The 16,631-nt window shown below is 32.1% G+C and overlaps 2 protein-coding genes and 1 long non-coding RNA gene across 8 annotated transcripts; 2 read left to right on the top strand and 1 right to left on the bottom strand.

Annotated features, from left to right (window-relative positions):
• Positions 1–9: 9 nt before the first annotated feature.
• On the top strand, positions 10–1,991 carry LOC122714368. 2 transcript variants are annotated; one of them, XM_043935653.1, is made up of 4 exons: positions 10–133; positions 225–263; positions 513–832; positions 1,735–1,991. In XM_043935653.1, the coding sequence occupies exons 3-4, from the start codon at positions 514–516 to the stop codon at positions 1,827–1,829; spliced, it is 414 nt and encodes a 137-aa protein (XP_043791588.1). In that variant the 5' UTR covers positions 10–133; positions 225–263; position 513; the 3' UTR covers positions 1,830–1,991. The 2 variants fall into 2 exon arrangements, with proteins under 2 accessions (XP_043791588.1, XP_043791589.1); XM_043935654.1 differs by having other exon boundaries at positions 124–263.
• Positions 1,992–2,035: 44 nt separating this feature from the next.
• On the bottom strand, positions 2,036–16,597 carry LOC122714360 (transcription factor CP2-like protein 1). 5 transcript variants are annotated; one of them, XM_043935632.1, is made up of 12 exons: positions 15,963–16,597; positions 15,426–15,660; positions 14,052–14,196; positions 11,404–11,481; positions 10,186–10,395; positions 9,956–10,100; positions 9,459–9,695; positions 8,983–9,231; positions 8,836–8,912; positions 4,287–4,479; positions 3,734–4,184; positions 2,036–3,642 (listed from the first exon to the last, which is right to left on the bottom strand). In XM_043935632.1, the coding sequence occupies exons 1-12, from the start codon at positions 16,098–16,100 to the stop codon at positions 3,590–3,592; spliced, it is 2,211 nt and encodes a 736-aa protein (XP_043791567.1). In that variant the 5' UTR covers positions 16,101–16,597; the 3' UTR covers positions 2,036–3,589. The 5 variants fall into 5 exon arrangements, with proteins under 5 accessions (XP_043791567.1, XP_043791569.1, XP_043791570.1 ...); XM_043935634.1 differs by having other exon boundaries at positions 9,459–9,671; XM_043935635.1 differs by having other exon boundaries at positions 15,426–15,618.
• On the top strand, positions 14,797–15,389 carry LOC122714371. The gene is made up of 2 exons (XR_006346632.1): positions 14,797–14,936; positions 15,037–15,389. It is a non-coding gene; the product is annotated as an uncharacterized LOC122714371 (long non-coding RNA).
• Positions 16,598–16,631: the final 34 nt, after the last annotated feature.

The raw sequence follows: 16,631 nt of genomic DNA, 5'->3' as shown, positions 1-16,631 counted from the left end.
GATATATATATGGTTACTTATAAGATAAGAGTCTTCTTGACCAATCATCGGTCGTATGTTCGATCATCGCTTATCTTCCCGCCAAACACGAGTGATCTTTTCAGTAAAACGATCATCTGTTCTGAGAGCATCAGTAATTTTCTTAAGATTTTTTTAATTCTTATATCTTAAAAATTATTATAATAATTATAATTATATTATAATTTAATTCTCTGTGTTCTTAGATTATTATAATTCTTCGATCAAGTGAAAAATTTTTGCAGGTATGAATTGTTAAGCATTCCGAGTAATTTATTTAATAATTTCTTTTCTCATTATAAAGAGTGTGTTAATAGATTTCAAAATGGATATTCTTTATTTCCAAATAAAGTTTTTTGAATGGAATGAAATCCATGAAATCAGTCTGTTGCTGTGCAAAAATATCGTTATCTAATCTTTAAAAGCAATATGCATTTTTTAAGATGATCATATTTAAAAATCTATTAATATAATCGAATAATATTTCTAAATAGGATGTGGATGATATTTGCAAGTGGCTTTTTAGCTATTGCATTAACAAATGCGGATAATGAAGCACATAAGGCTTTCGATGCAACAAATGCGATTCCTCCAGATGTGATTCCTGACTTCGATGGAAAGATTCCAACGGCAAAAAAACTTCTTGAAATGCTTGATTCGATGAGTGGATTATCAGATGAAGAAAAATCGAGTCTTAGAAAGAATCTATTAAAAAATCTTCAAGATCATGTTCCTGAGATGATGCCTGGCAATGATTTGACTATGCAAACTATAATTCTTTTATCCTTATTGGGCATTGTTGCTCTCATCTTTGGTAAATATTTTGATCTGAGTTTTTTTAATTCAATTAAAATTATTTTAGCAATTTAATTTTATTAATTAACAAAGTTATGAATTTCTTTTTAAAGTATTGATCACGATATACATTGATATTAGGATTGTATATACTATTTTGTTTTTTTTGAATAATTTCAAAAGGCTGATTCAGTAAACATTTTTGTTTTCTCAACTAAATTGCATAATAAAAACGATTATATTACAATTCGTTTTTACATTTCTACATCATGTATGAACAATTTAACGTGTTACACATTATCTAATCGACCACTTCAATATTGCAAGTGGTCCGATGAATTTTATTTAATCAATTCAGTCTTTTTGTGCTAACGAGATTATCGATTTTACTTGTTGATTAAATTCTCGTTAAAAGAAAGTTCTGTATTATTGTTATGTAATTATTTCTTAGTGCTTTATGCGAACAGTGTTTAAAATATGGCACAAAATATTTTGGATTCGTTGCGAGATAAAGGCGTTTTGTCTTCTAGTGCGCAAGAAAAATTATTAAATTTAATACCAGATAACACTAAAGAAAAATTGTCCAATATCTTTCAGCGATATCAAGAATTAAATGATGAAGAAAAACAGCAATTTGTGCACGAAATAGTCGGAAAGTTTAAACAAGTTTTAGAAGATAAAGTGAATAATTATTCCAATTTGTATACATATTTGTTTCATTCATATTTAATTTTCATTTTTGCTGTATTATTTGTAGTTTTCATTCTTGGTATGTTATTTTTATAACATTATTTTATTATATGTTAGTTTTAACATTTAAAATGAATCATATATATCAGATTATTATTTTGGATAAGAATCATTTTCTTCTATTTTATAACTTGATACTTATATTTTTCATTTATATTTTTATGATTATAGTTTTCTTCGTTTACAAATTGTTCAAATGCTTATCGGACAGACAAACAAAACGAGAAGAAAAGAAGAAGAATAAACAAATGAAGAAGAAAAAGTAATGCAACTGATACAAAAATAAGAATATGCAATATGTTATAAATCAATATGATATATTATGTTGTTACGCGAATAATCTTGTTGTATTTTATGTGAAAAATAATTTATAATTTACAAAATACTCTATTTTGTTAAATAAAATAGTATATTTATAAATTATAAAAGAGAGATCATTTATTGGGAGGGAGGGGGAGGGGGGGACAATATATTTTGGCAAAAGGATATTTATTGTGCCATTTTATGACATACATAATATATAACATGCAATCAAATCAACACATTCTTCTGTATGTCACGATGGACGTTGAAGTTTCTATTCTTTTAATATCATTTTATATAATATCTAAATTAAGATGTACAAAGATATTTTTTCTTAACACATGTACAATCCTAACGATTGTTACACAATTCGTTTGATTGATATAAACAATATGCATTTTACGTCACATTAAGGATTGAGTGCTATTAGTTCAATTCACATATGTGATTAGACATAAATTATAGAAAAAGATATTAGTCAGTATTAGCGATAATATTATACCGTAAACATCGATATAATTTCAATAATTTGTATATATTTACTCATAATTCATTCTTTGCAAAACTTCTATTTTATGATTTAACATTTGCTAGTAAATTATAATACTTGGTATGTTGTCCATGATTTATAATATTTAAAAAAAATTATTTTTCTCTAGTTTGTACTGAAATAGAATTCTCTAAAATAAAGTAATTATCATTACTCTTGTCAAATCCTTATTAAATAAATTTTAACACTTTGTTATGAACAAAAAAAAAAATAAGGCACTTATATTTTCTCTAAGGACGTACTTTGAAGAATAAAAACTTTAATTGATACTTTCTATTCTTTACTTTGGCAAAGTGGCGTCTTTTAGAAGTGACTTTACACTCTTTTAAGACTTAAGAAGTTATTTAATGTTGTGATAATTCGTGATAATAAAAAAATATTACATTTTATGTAAAATAAGGATTATATTCATCAACGGTATAATTCATTAACGTTCTAGTTTTGTAAACTCAAAACAAAACATTTGATTTATACCAATGAATAATTATAACAGTAATATTTGCTTACTAGATTTATAATTTTTGTGGCACAAGGATTGAGTAAATTGCGGTAATCATCATATATATTCTCTAAAATAAACAGTTTACTTAAAATCTAATAAAAAAAATTAACTGAATTCATATATTATCTTTATAGTAATTGAAATTTTCATATAAAATAATATATGATATTATTTGACACACACACATATATATATATATATATATACACATATATGTATATATACACATATATATGTATATATATTTATAATGCTGAAAATAACATGTTCATTTAGAAATATCAATTTTCCTGAAAATAACTATATTGGAATCTTTTAATGAGTATTGCATATAAAATATGGGTAGATTTCCTCGTCTTTTTATTAATAAGGCCTATTCTTCGATATTTCTTCGATATTCCTTTTACCTGATTGTATAAAATAATTATCTCAAATTAATTAAAAACTACATAATTTACGAACTATTATGAATAAATAATTCAGAAATATTTTCTGATAATATCGTTGTAATTTAAAAAAAAAAATCGACAAATTTTTAATTACGCAATAAGTTGTTTTTATCTTACTACGTAACAAATTCTTTATCGAATCACAGATTCGTTTGGCAAATTTGAGATATATGGAAGATCTACTACATAATTTTGCAATTAATTTATCAGTAGTTGTATCTTTTAGGAACGCGACGAAGGTTTCAGAAGCAATTTGTAGCGTTCGCTCGCATTATCTATAACAGAATAAAAATTATTTATTAAAATTATTGATTAATAAAATGAAATAATAAAAATTTTAATGCAATTTTCTATTTTTTACATTACCTTTGATAGTTTCAACGAAATACATGCTTTCGTCTTTCATGTTTGCTACCAATTCATCGGTAACTAACACATGGATACCCTGAGGACCAAGAAAGAGAACAGAATGGAGTCGATCATGAGATAAACTTAAGGTGTTCAGTAACTTATTTATCAAGGCACTACTGGTCAGACTGTCCAAGTAGGCGACTCTCCAAAGTGAACTGTTGTCTTCCAGCGAAAAATAGAGGGTAAGTTTTGGGGTTGGCGCCTTTGAATGCAGCGCGTTGAACAATCGGATCCCATCGGCCAGACCACAGATTTGAATTAAATCATCCCTAGAGAGTCGTAAAATATCCGAAGCAGAGAAGCTTGCGAATGTGGATTCAAATGCGTTGAAGCGACTAGCACGAAGCCACGTCGTTGTCTGTGCTGCACTTGCATCAGGTGACAATTGAACCAAACATGATGATCTCTGTATAAATGTACAAATTATATTTTTATGAATTTTAATTTTAACGTTTAAATTGTAATTTAATTTTGTAATTTAAATTGTAATTTTTTTGTAAACACTAACTTCAGTTTCGATACAAGATTGATCTGGTAAAATTGCCGCAGGCGATGGTAAAGCAGGTGCTGTTCCCACATTTTCCTTCACAGCATCAGAAGCAGGAACTAATGGTACGATACCTGGATTAGAAACTGAAAGTGCCAAAGGTGCTACTACTGGTGAAGTATTGCCACTTATAGTAGAGCGACTTTGAGGAGATCTGTAAAAATAATAGAATTCTTTTTAATATAATTGAATACTTGTTTTTTAATTTTTTATCTCTATTTTAATTAGTATAGATTCAAGATGTGTATACGCCATTAAATACCCCAGTACTTTTATATTCATCAACGCAATTCATCAAAGTATAAAAGATTGCGGTCCATGTAGAATATGAATTAACGACATTAAGCACAATAAAAGCAAACACGGTAATAATTGACACTGCAACCTATCGCTATTCTACGAATATTAAGTCATTAGGTTCTGTCAATGTTCAAGGAACTAGAACCATTATTCATAATAAGAGTTCCTTTTTTTCAAACATGCGAAAGCATAAATAATGTAATTGTTGACCTTAAAATTATCTAATTTATTACAAAGTTACATAAGCATGTAAGAATGAGATCTAGAAAAGCACGCGAACTAATTTCTTTGCTTATTTTTTTTGTACTCTACATTCTTTTTATTATCTTACATGGCGCGTCTTTTCAAGCGAAAAATCAGCTTGGAAATCCCTTTCCCATCGATCCTTTTGTTATTCCTGCCTTTTCTTATCGTGAGACTGATTAGTCCTCCGCGCATGAGATTACCTCTTCTCGCTCTGGATTCCGAAATAGAATGAATAAACTTAGCCACAACTTCCACTTGTAAGGGGCCTCCGCTGATCGTTACTTGATGTTCCAGAAGATAAGTCGAGACATTTCCACGAAATTTGGCCGTTGATTTGATGGCCCAGCAACTTTTCAACTTCCAACTAGAACAATTCTTTGTCATCTCGATAAATCGTATTCTAGATTCTATTATTTGTTTTCAAAACAAAATTTCAAGTATGGATTTTTATAAAAAGATTCGTGATTTCTTGGAACAGTTTCTTTCGACTTTTCATTCGTTCCTTCATGAATATGTGCAATCTGAACACAGGAATTCTGGAATAATTTTTTATTTTTTCTTCGCCCATTCGTGTAAATTTTAATGTTGATTGATCCTTTTTCACCAGTTCAACTTCAAAGAATGTTCATCCAATGAAGAAGAATCGAGAGTACATTTTACTCTCATTCGATTTTATTTTCTCAAAAACAGTATAGTTATATTAATTTCTCAATTATCATTAATATATCCAAAGTATAAACAATTGTAAATTTCATTCGCAACTGAGATTCAATTAATCGTTTGAAAGTCTTGATTCAAGAAGACTAACGTTGGATACAATCGTTACGAATCAGATTACCCATTGGTACGCGAGTCTGCTCCGAACCGGATATCTCTAGTTTCGTCTTCGTTCATAATCGCGTTAAATTTGCAAAAAAAAAAAAAATTTATCCTTTTGATAATGAAAAAATAGGCTGTACTTTTTTCATAAATTCTTTTTAATTTCCCGAGACTAACTTTTTGCGATTTTTATTATCTTCACTTTTGTTTTGTGGCTTAATTAACAAGCAATATCAAGAATTATCATTAACTATAGTAGTAGCCATTTGTATTTGAAATCCACTTCTCGTTACGTGACAAACAACTTTTTGAAGACTCGTTTCGTTTACCAGCCAATCGGCAAATCGTTCAAGTGCATCATCAAGTGGTTCTCGTTTCTTCAAGTGTTTCCATAGTTTTGTAACCAATTAAAAATTAAAAAGGTATCCGGAAACGCGCGATTTCTTTTCCCGCAACGAAAGGATTCGGATCGTTATCAAGTCAAACGATAGTAAAAATTCTTGTTCTCGTAAATTTCTTTCCTCGATAGCATTACGCGATCGAACAAAATCAACGAAGTTTTTCGTTCATTGATTTTTCTGAACGGTCACTTCGAATGTTTCCACAGCGATTGTGGAATACCCAACATTTAATTCAATATTTTATCGAATCCTTGACGAATAATTTTTATCAAAGACACAAAATCGCGCGTTTTGTTTACGCGGGTCGAAAAGGAAGTTTCACATAGAAACGTATTTCAGTTCAAGGCCGAATAGAACCGCCTTGGCATCAGCTTTTCGGCGGCCAGGCTGCTCGTCATCTAAGGAAGTGATCCTGGCGTGACAGGAGCACATGACTGGCCAGGATCTCACGCACAAGCACGTTTTGATCGTCAACGCGTAATAATTCGAGATCAAAAATACTCGACACGCATGACGATTCTGAATGATTAGCTGGAAATCGAAATTCTACACCGGACGAGGGCATTCCAACGGCGTGTAACGGCTTCACTCTCGATTCGATGTTCAATCGATAAACTTTCCTCAATCTCGAGAGTTTTTTACTCGTTTTTACGAATTACACAGAAAGGTAGTCAAATCACAATATGCAACACATGCGAGGCACGATTTCCTTTCTAGGAAAAAATTATTATTGTTGCGATTTCTCGAACATTACACGTTTAAATTTGTACTGTTTTCTTTTTTTATCTTATCCTTCGATATTTTCTTTGTTTTGTATGCGTTCGTATGCAAAATCGATATCTCGTTTCACGATCGATCCTTGGTGCTAGAGAAAAAATGGCGCTGTTCCAGGATTCACGTACGATTTATTTTTAAATTCACGGTCGATCACAATAATCTGTATCTTGTATCCTGATGCTTTATTTGTCGATGTGTGCCGGAACAAAGAGAAATCGAAAGTTTCAACACTTCGTGGATTATTTCACAAGATAAAAATCGTATTTATCTCGTACATCGTGTATTCGACTCTCGAGAATTATCGACACTGAACTGACTGAGTTCACAAGATTTAATTCTCTTCGAACGATGAATATGTTTCGTTGCCAAGTCCCCTCGGTTACCTTTATCACGTCCACTTTTTTAACTAATGACAGTAATGGCTCGAGGTCGCGAAAATAAGCGATAACGAGTGCGTATCGATTACTCGCGAAAATATCGCGACCAGCGATCGCCTCACAGTAGAACAAGTCAGCGAAAACACGGACGAATGTAAAGAATTACACAAAAAGATAGTCACTGATCACTGATTATCACGTTTTATTTATAAACATGCACTCTCAGCGGTAGATCATGTCTGCGGTTCTCACTGATTACCGTTTTTTCACTGATTATCATTGACTACTTCTGATTCACCAATAACGTTTTCTGTTTCGAAGTAATTATAACAAATATAAAAAATAGTAGAAATCGATGAACAAATTGAGAATTTAAAATTCCCGAATGTCGTGAAAAGTTGAACGATTTCAACGAAAAAAACTGATGGGTAAACGTAGAACTGAAACGGCTGCGCAGTGGTGCGTGTATCGTGCAACGTTCTGAATTTATTTGTCGTCGAGGTTGTCTCTCTCTTTTACTCAGAGCATCGTTGTCGGCTCTACCAGTTGCCGGCTTGTGCCAGTTCGAGCCAGTTTCACAACTCCCGTACCGGCACCTCCTCTTCCACCACTTTATCCCAAGCCTCGTATCGTCTATTGCCATTGCTTTCTGCCACCACTTTACGAACTACTTCTACCATTCTTACATCTCTGCGATTCATCCGCGATCCCCCACCATTAATTTTGCGGTTGTTCAAAGCGAAACGGCAACATAGCCATGCATTGCAAAGAAGAGAACATGCACTATGTATATTTTTCTTCTCGAAAGATTTCCTCTCTTGATATGTTTTTTTTTACTATTTTTTCCATCAAATTATATATTTTGTGAATTTTTTTATTTTTCTTTGATCCTATTGTTTGATCTGAATATCAAGAAATATTACGAATCTTCTTTCTGCATATTTTAATCATAAATATGAGACGATTTTTGTCTCATGTTTACCACGAATTATGTTATTAACGTATTAATATTACTATGTTAAAATTTACGTTTACATAGAATTATCGAAAGATACTAGATTTTTTGAATGCATGAATTTTATGTTTTGTGAAATATATATTTGCACGGAGATCAACCAATATATATATAGATTGTTATTTAACCAAACGGAAACTTGTAATATCCGGAATAGGCCAGATAATTTACATGACAACACAAAAGTTACTATATCATCTGACACAATCGATTATTAACAATATTTTATGGAATCATAAAATAATAAATATAAAAACTTAAAGAATGAATGTTGTAAATTAAAAAGAAAAAATCAATGATATAATTTACTATATTGATTATTTCTTGTTTAAAATATAATTTTTAATTGACGTGATTTTATTATATATATAGGGAAGAATTAAAATAAAAAATATTTTGATATCAATACAGATATGCAATGATAAGATATTGCAAATGAAACACAATTAAAGATATCGTATATTGTGGTTTGAATTCGGTACCGCATATTAATAATATTTATATTTAGAATTATAGTCATATAAATGTATCATAAAATAAATAAAAATGGAAATAATATTCATATTTGTACTTACATTGCCTCCGTTGAAGCATAGGGACTTCCACCACTTTGCGTGATTAAATTGGATGATGATAACGAGTCTAGGGGAATCTGTAATCAAACATAGAATCCAATCTGATTAGTTTGCTCTGAAAAAAAATGTCAAATGTCGATCACTTACGTCGGAAAGAACTGTGCAGTCGTAACTTGGCTGATACTTGTCTTGCTCGTGTGGTGGTCGTCGCAATATTTTGTCACGATCTTGCTTATGCTTGCGATCAGCTCCTTTCAATTTGAAAACTTTTACCTGACAAGAAGCAGCGTGCAAACGAGGACCTCCTGGCAGTCGCGTTTCCACTTGTATTCGAAACGGCACACCTTTTTCCCCACCATGTTTCTTGGGCGTAAATTCAGTGCTAATACAATTCACCTAAGGCAAAAATATCAAATATCATCTTAGTTTCAACTTTATTAATCGAACTTATTATTCTGATATATGATATTGAAGAAAAATAATAAATTTGATCCAATCGAATCACTTTTTTTGATTCTTCTTTAACATTTGGTCAAGTTAAAGAATAACATTTCAGAAAAAAATATAGCTTTGGAAGGAAATGAGTATTTATTTCTTACTTTTTATTTCTAATGCGCATCTACCTTTATGTATACCCCAACTTCCTTGGTAGGATCCCACATAAATTCCACACTATTATTTGATGGAGATGGTTGACAAACATCCACCATCCCATAACTAAGAGGAACATCGACCTCGAGTAATCTTTCACCAGGTCTTGCGCGTTGCCATGCGAGCATCTGTTCCCTTTCAGTATACTGAAGTCTCCTCTCATGAAAACAAATGCGTATTGTCGACTGAAACAAAAATGTTGGATGTCCCTTCAGAGACGTTGTAGCACCGTTTGGGAGACTCACATCTTTTGAACGTCGAGGATTTAATGAGTTCATACCGAACTTGTTATTTTGTAAAAAATAATGAAATGTAATTAAGAATTCAATGTTATTATATAAATGCAATGTATAATCAGCATGAACTCTTCTGATTCCATTTAAATTAATACGTTTTTTAAGATGTTGCTACCCAAACATAGACAATCTCTTGTTCTATTCTGGGAAACGAATAATAGTTGATCAAGTACCTTCAAAATTTTCCCACGATAAGCAGATAAATCACCTAATTTCTTCAATTTAATCTCGTACGATTGTCCTTGATTCAAGTAAGTGAGCGTCTCTTCGTTAACTTTTGTTGCAATACTAGTAGCAGCAGCAAGCACATATTGGAAACTAAAAAGAATATTATTCTTCTATATATTCTTTGATATAATTGAATATTCATAATTTAATATAACATTATCGAATAACATTATACCGGCAATCCTCGTTGAGCTCGCTTCCCTGTTGAGAGGAAGAAACGTGATTTCCTGAGGATGATGTTGGAGGATATTCTTCGCTTGAGGGATAAAGCAACTGATGAAGACTAGCTGTTGTCTGCCCATTATTATTACTATCAGCTTCAACAGAGTTGTTCACATTGTTCGTTGGTGCCGAATTAATTGTTCTCTGTGATACATGGTTTAAACTGAAGCAAACATTGAATGAGAAATAACATCAATTAATTATATGCATTCCTGTAAAGTTTGATACGTTTACACGAAGGGATAAGAATGTTTACATTTATTACGTGCTAATAATATTGTGCTTCTTCGAACAAGTTTAAACGCATTCGTGATTAATTTCATATAAACTGCACTCACTATAAATTAAAGAATATCGAGGGCGAAAAGATTAAATCCGAGGGAGTTTTCATTGCTGTTGAAACTAGTTTCAGGAGGATACCAATTGCATCGCACAAAATAAAATTACACTTAATTCGCGGTTATCACGAATAGTTTTCACTGATTCGTCAGAATACTTGACTTTATTATATGTTGTGTGGGTTTCGTGAAACGCAGTGTTCCTAATTAGGAGCAATTTCTACACAGACAATTCATTATTCGCGCAGTTGAAATAATATGCTCTTAAGATTTTCATTTTTTCCATACAAACATCACGGTTTCTTTTCTTTTTAAAAAGTTAACTTGCTCAAATAATTCTTGGAATTTACCACAGTTTGTGTATAATTTTCAAATTAAAACATATTCGCAATAGTGCAAATGATCACGTTCGGAAGAATCACGTTTTTCGCACGACCGATCAGTCACAAGCAACTGACATTTAATACTGACAGATACCGCGAGATAACTTGCGAGGAACCTCGTAAGAGTAAAGGTCTGACCTGCGTGCCATTTGCCTGATAGTTGTGCGAAAAAACAGGATGATAATCTTGTGTCTCTGCGGGGGAGTCTCGTGGCAAATTCCGCTGTTGGTTTTTTTCTTCTTTTAAGATTTTTCTTCCATCGTTTCCACGATTGTTGATTGCTCATGACTGATATTAATTGCAATTGATATTTCATGACTTATGACAGGTGTAAGCAAAAATAGAAAAAGCGAGAAATACTTGTCGCAACAGATGCAATTAATGAAACGAACATGTTCGCATGCTCACATAAGTGATGTCTCTAATATGCACCGTTCTTAAAGAACTTACTTGGAATTTTGCTGATTTTCTGGTGATGGGGCCTCTTGCTTAAATACCGTCAATGATGGTAATGCAAGCAAGGCTTCGCTGTGAACAAATTTCGAATAATTATGCATATGCATTTCTTTTCATGTTCTGTTTGTTTTCAAGATATAAAGTATAATTTTCAAGGCAAACAAATGGGAAAGTAATTAGATAATTTTTATGGAAACAAGATTTTTCTGCGATTATTTAATAATTTTTTATGTAATTGCACTCTCATTTATTACGATCAATAAAATGACATTAAAATTTAAGTGGAATGAATGTTTATCCGATAATAACTGATAGATTCCGGTTTTCGCTATCAACTTTTATTGATTAGAATCTCATGATAGAAGTGAATAAGATATAAAATATAAAAATAAAGAATTATAAAGAATTATAAATTATGCAACATAATTTAATTTTTAAAAAATTTCAACAATTATCATGGATCTATTTATAAAATCATAAAAAAGACTGATATTTATATATTTATATGTTTCAGACAATTTATTTAAAGATAAAAAGTTTACTGCAAGACAAAATCCAGCGCAAACTAGAAAAAAATTATTGCGGCTTACATAAACTACATTTTATGGAAGCTGAAAAAAATCTTAGATACTCTCATTTTTATACAATCAGTTTTTTCTTGTTTTTCTTGTTTTATGATCTTCTAATTGTGCTAGTTTAGAAATTAAGAACAAGAATAATTTAATTTTGTCGAGCAATCATATAATGATGATACTGTTAAAATAGTCGTAATAACAATAATTGATTTTATGATATGTAATTTAATTGTTAAGACGGAATAAAGAATGAAAGAATAGTTTGAGAACCGCTATGATAAGAATTAAGTCACTAAGGTCAATGAAAACCGGAACATACCAGTTTGAATGCAATGAAATTAATATTAATAAATCTACTAATAAAATATCAGGATATTATTAAAAATAGAGTACAAATTAGTCAAAAATTTAGGATGTTACTATATAAAATTGAAAATAAAAATTTGACTCTATATTTTAACTTTATTTAATCATAAATCATACTGCAAACAAGAATATTTTTTTGTCATATTAAAAAATTAACAAATTAAGAAAAGAAAAAATTTAGCATGAAGAAAACTTTTATGTCATTTTATTCACTCACCTACTTTTTAAATATTGATGCATGATTCTGATACTCGAAATTCAAGCTTGAATTTTTCTCTTTGTAAACATTTAACAATTTCACAAATACTATAATCAATTTGTTTAATTACACTTATCGATTTTCATACATTTTATTATGTTTGAATGAAAATTTCTAACATTTTCTAACACAGGTTTTATATAAATTACATCCACTATTTTAATATCCCATATTATTTAGTATCACGTGATTTATGTACGCTGTAAATAATGAAACTATTCACTGGCATTAAATTTAAATAAGCCAAAAATAATCAATTCCGTACTCGTGAAAAGTTCTTGGGATTGATTTTATTTAGATTCACATTAAGAGATAACAATTTTTCAGTCATGAATTTTAAAAAATTATCACTATGTTATAGCGATGATGATATGAGTATCACGTGTAATCCTATCAGCTGATTCTTGGCGGTGGTTGTGCTGCTTCTCCACTAACGCTTACAAATGCGAGCAATGTTATCTAACATTGAAAAGTTTCAAATGATTATTTCCTGTTATTTTATTCCAACGATGAGAACCGGAAATTCGAATACGCACAAAGTATCTTACTTCGATTTATCCTCTTTTAGAAGTCTCTTATTAAGAATTTAAATAAACATATGATCTGTTAATTTATTATCGAAGACATTAACAAGATTAAATTAAAAAATAGATAAATCGATAAGTGATAGTTAAACACATATGAAGAAAATCTTTTTTAAATGACGATTTGTTTCGAAACATATTTCTAAATATTTTATGAAAAACGAAAATATAGATGATTTATACAGGTGCAAATCAAATAAGATAGCAAAACCAAGAACAATTTCGCTTAATGTAAGGCTCTGGCGAATTCTAAAACCGTATGTAAAAATTGGTAAAAATGAATACAATTGAGTCCAGGATGGAAACGCACATGTCTGTACGCGCAGAGACTCGGTAAGCGTCTAAACGTCTGTAACCGGCGTGATTTCCCAGCGTATTCTGTTCAAGCCACAAAATACCGACAACTGTGTCTGGTTTTAACCGGATTTCTGACTCGACATACTCCTTTCCCACTACTGTCTACGTTTTAATCGAGATTCGATCCACTTCTGTACAGGGATCTTTAGAAACCTACTTTATCGGCTAGTCTTATGATCGAATAAATCCTTCGTGATCGACCATCGGTTGAGCTTTAATAAAAATTCAACTATTTCTTGCTTTTTTTTTTAACTAGAAAAAAATAATATTCTTGTCCACTTTCTTGGATAATTATAAAAATTTCCGAATCCTGCACTATCGCAGAATGTTATTAATTAATGTTATTAATTAAATTAATTAAGGCACGACTTTATCCTATTTCTTTCCTTTGTTTGCCTTCGATATTTGAATTTACTTTTTTCATCATAACTTTTCCAAGAAATGTCTGATGTCTGATGTCTGATGTCCATCTTCTTTGATGGAGAAAATATTTATATTTACCTCATATTATAGGAGGCGACTGCTGTTGCAAGATCGGATGCTGCAAGTGCTGAGAGCGATCCATCGAAGTCGGCGGCAAGATGTTCGGCCAGCTCCTCCACTTGGGTTGACCATCCTTGTCCAGAACCATTGCTTCCGACAGATCCTGAAAATATGAAAGAATTAAAATCATTCCAACGATTATTTCATTGTTAAAAAAAAAAAACAATCTTATCCTTTGCTATTGATAGATCAAAGATCAAAGATCAAAGATCAAAGATGATATCTTCACTGTGATATCTTTAATTTTACAACCTTGTACATTAGCATAATTGATATAAAACTGATGGTGCATAGCGCCAATCCTGGATTTGGTATCCTGGAGGGCCATAACTGCGTTTCGTCTTCTATTCTTGGAAGTTATAGCAGGATATCGTCTAGTGTGTAATAATGGTAACCTGGCGCTGTCTACTTCACACCACTTCATTCTATATCTCTGCGAGGGGATAAACGAAGCTAGCACACTTGTAAGAATACCACCGAAATAAAAACGATGCGCGTATACCTTCGCGTAGTTTCTCTCGGATGGAGAACTAGTATTAACTTCTTCTCTCTCTTTCCTCGGGTGGACTTAATCTGCGATACACTGTGTACTCTGGAGTTATCAGTTTCTCTAACCACGTGGTCAAAAAGGCGTCGAATAAACGCATCACGGTACTTTTAGCGAATCAGTCGTGAAACGTTCTTCGAACAAGCATCTGCTGTACGAATTTCGACATTTTGGAGCAAGATTAAGATGTTTCGAATCAAATTAGAATGTATGTACAACGTAACGCTGATACCTTGAAAGTTTTTGATAACGGAATCTTACTTCATGGAACGTTCATGTCGAACGATTTGTGCATGGTAAATGGAATTTTTGTGAATCAGATAATCAGTGTTCTTCAAGTATATAGAAATTAAAATTGTATTTGGTATAATTTTAAAAATCCAATGGCTGTTGTAGAAATTAAATGGAACTTAGAATTGTGAGTGCCTACGACTGTGTATCTGAGGTCCTCGTCACGACCTTTTGAATGATATGTCTATAATGAGAGCTGCATGATAGCAACAACAGTGATGTAGTCAGAATCAAATATTCGCTAAAAGACAAAAGCAAAAGAAAATGGGAAATTTATAAAGAAATATAATATATCTATATTCTATATTCATTTTTAAGGGATGAGAACGCGGATAAATTAATCCGTCTTACCTTTTTCTAAATAATTTTCTCAACAATCAGTTTTAGTTGATCATCCAGTGAACTCTAATAATAATTTCTAAATGCTAATCAATAAAATTCATAATTGTAATAGATAATTTTTATAATTTTCAAATATTTTTAATCATACTAACCATCTCTCTTAGCATGCTTCTTCTCGAGTTCTGTAATTTGAGACAACGGCTCTCCGGCTCGACGTTTCAAGGTGCTCTGCTGTTGGCAATTGGGGGAATTGTCGGAAGACGGGCTGAGATGTTGGGGCGATTCGCTGCTCGAACGTATTTGGACACCGTCCTCTGGGGAATCCTTTGGCGAGCTGTATTTATCCTGCCATAAAGAATTTTGTGCACTGTGATATCCCATTGACGCCTAAAACGTTTGATCATCGTCAGTTCACGGGATGAAACGCGCGGAGCTTCACGTATTTCGTTTTAAGGACCAAGGCGGTAACGCATCAAAATGAATCGATCCTTCGCTTCTGTGAGAACGTTCAAAGCGCGAAAAGAAAGAAGAAAAATTGGCCGATATCGTTATCGTGATGCTGGAAACATGCTGGATTCTTTCCCTCGTGAAATGAATGAAAATTGGCGAGCAAACGTGAAGCGTCGCGTTCAACGCGTTACCAACGAGATGATATCGCCATTTCAAGGAAAGAACATTAGAAAACTTACGTGCTGAGTGGCGATGGGATCACATCTGTTCTGACGAACTGGGGACAGCTGTTCGTAAGGAGGTGACGGTGTATTGGGAAACCATATCGTTCCATTCAAAGCATCTGCACCGCCGTCCATGATGAATTGGAGCTCCATTCAACGACTTCAAATCTCGAAGCACTCGTGTTAGGCTTTTACTTTTCAGGCTACACTATTACCTTTCCGAATACCAATTGTTTTGATCCTAATCACGATTATTATTCGCTCTTACCAAGTTCGAGTGCTCAAAGATTCTTCGGAGAACGCTTTGGTGGCCTATTTGGAAGAGAAGGCTATAAGTCCAATCTAGTTAGAACATCCACGATGAAATTTTTAGCATCAACTTAGGGACTTAGGGACTTCTCCTTTCTAAACATACATTCTGCAGGTGGATAATTTTCCCAGTCCTTTTCCCTTTTTCTATTTTTTCTTTTCGCCGCTTCTTTGTTTTCCTCGCTCAGCTCCTTCCTTTTCTTTCGTCTATTAACCAAAACGTCCTCCTTTTTTTGTGCGTTCTCCGCGTATTTTTCTTCGGGATCGACAATGATCTCGGAAGTGCACGGTGCATCACTCGACCACCGTTAGTAAAGGGCCGAACTTCCTTAAGGAAGAGTTATCCTTAGAACATTACGAAGAAGCTATTGTACA

The sequence above is a fragment of the Apis laboriosa genome, unplaced genomic scaffold, assembly GCF_014066325.1.
Source record: "Apis laboriosa isolate Shangri-la unplaced genomic scaffold, ASM1406632v1 scaffold29_cov151, whole genome shotgun sequence".
Taxonomy (NCBI): Eukaryota; Metazoa; Arthropoda; class Insecta; order Hymenoptera; family Apidae; genus Apis; species Apis laboriosa.
The sequence above is the reverse complement of the archived record's forward strand: the minus strand, read 5'-3'. Positions and strand labels throughout refer to the sequence as shown.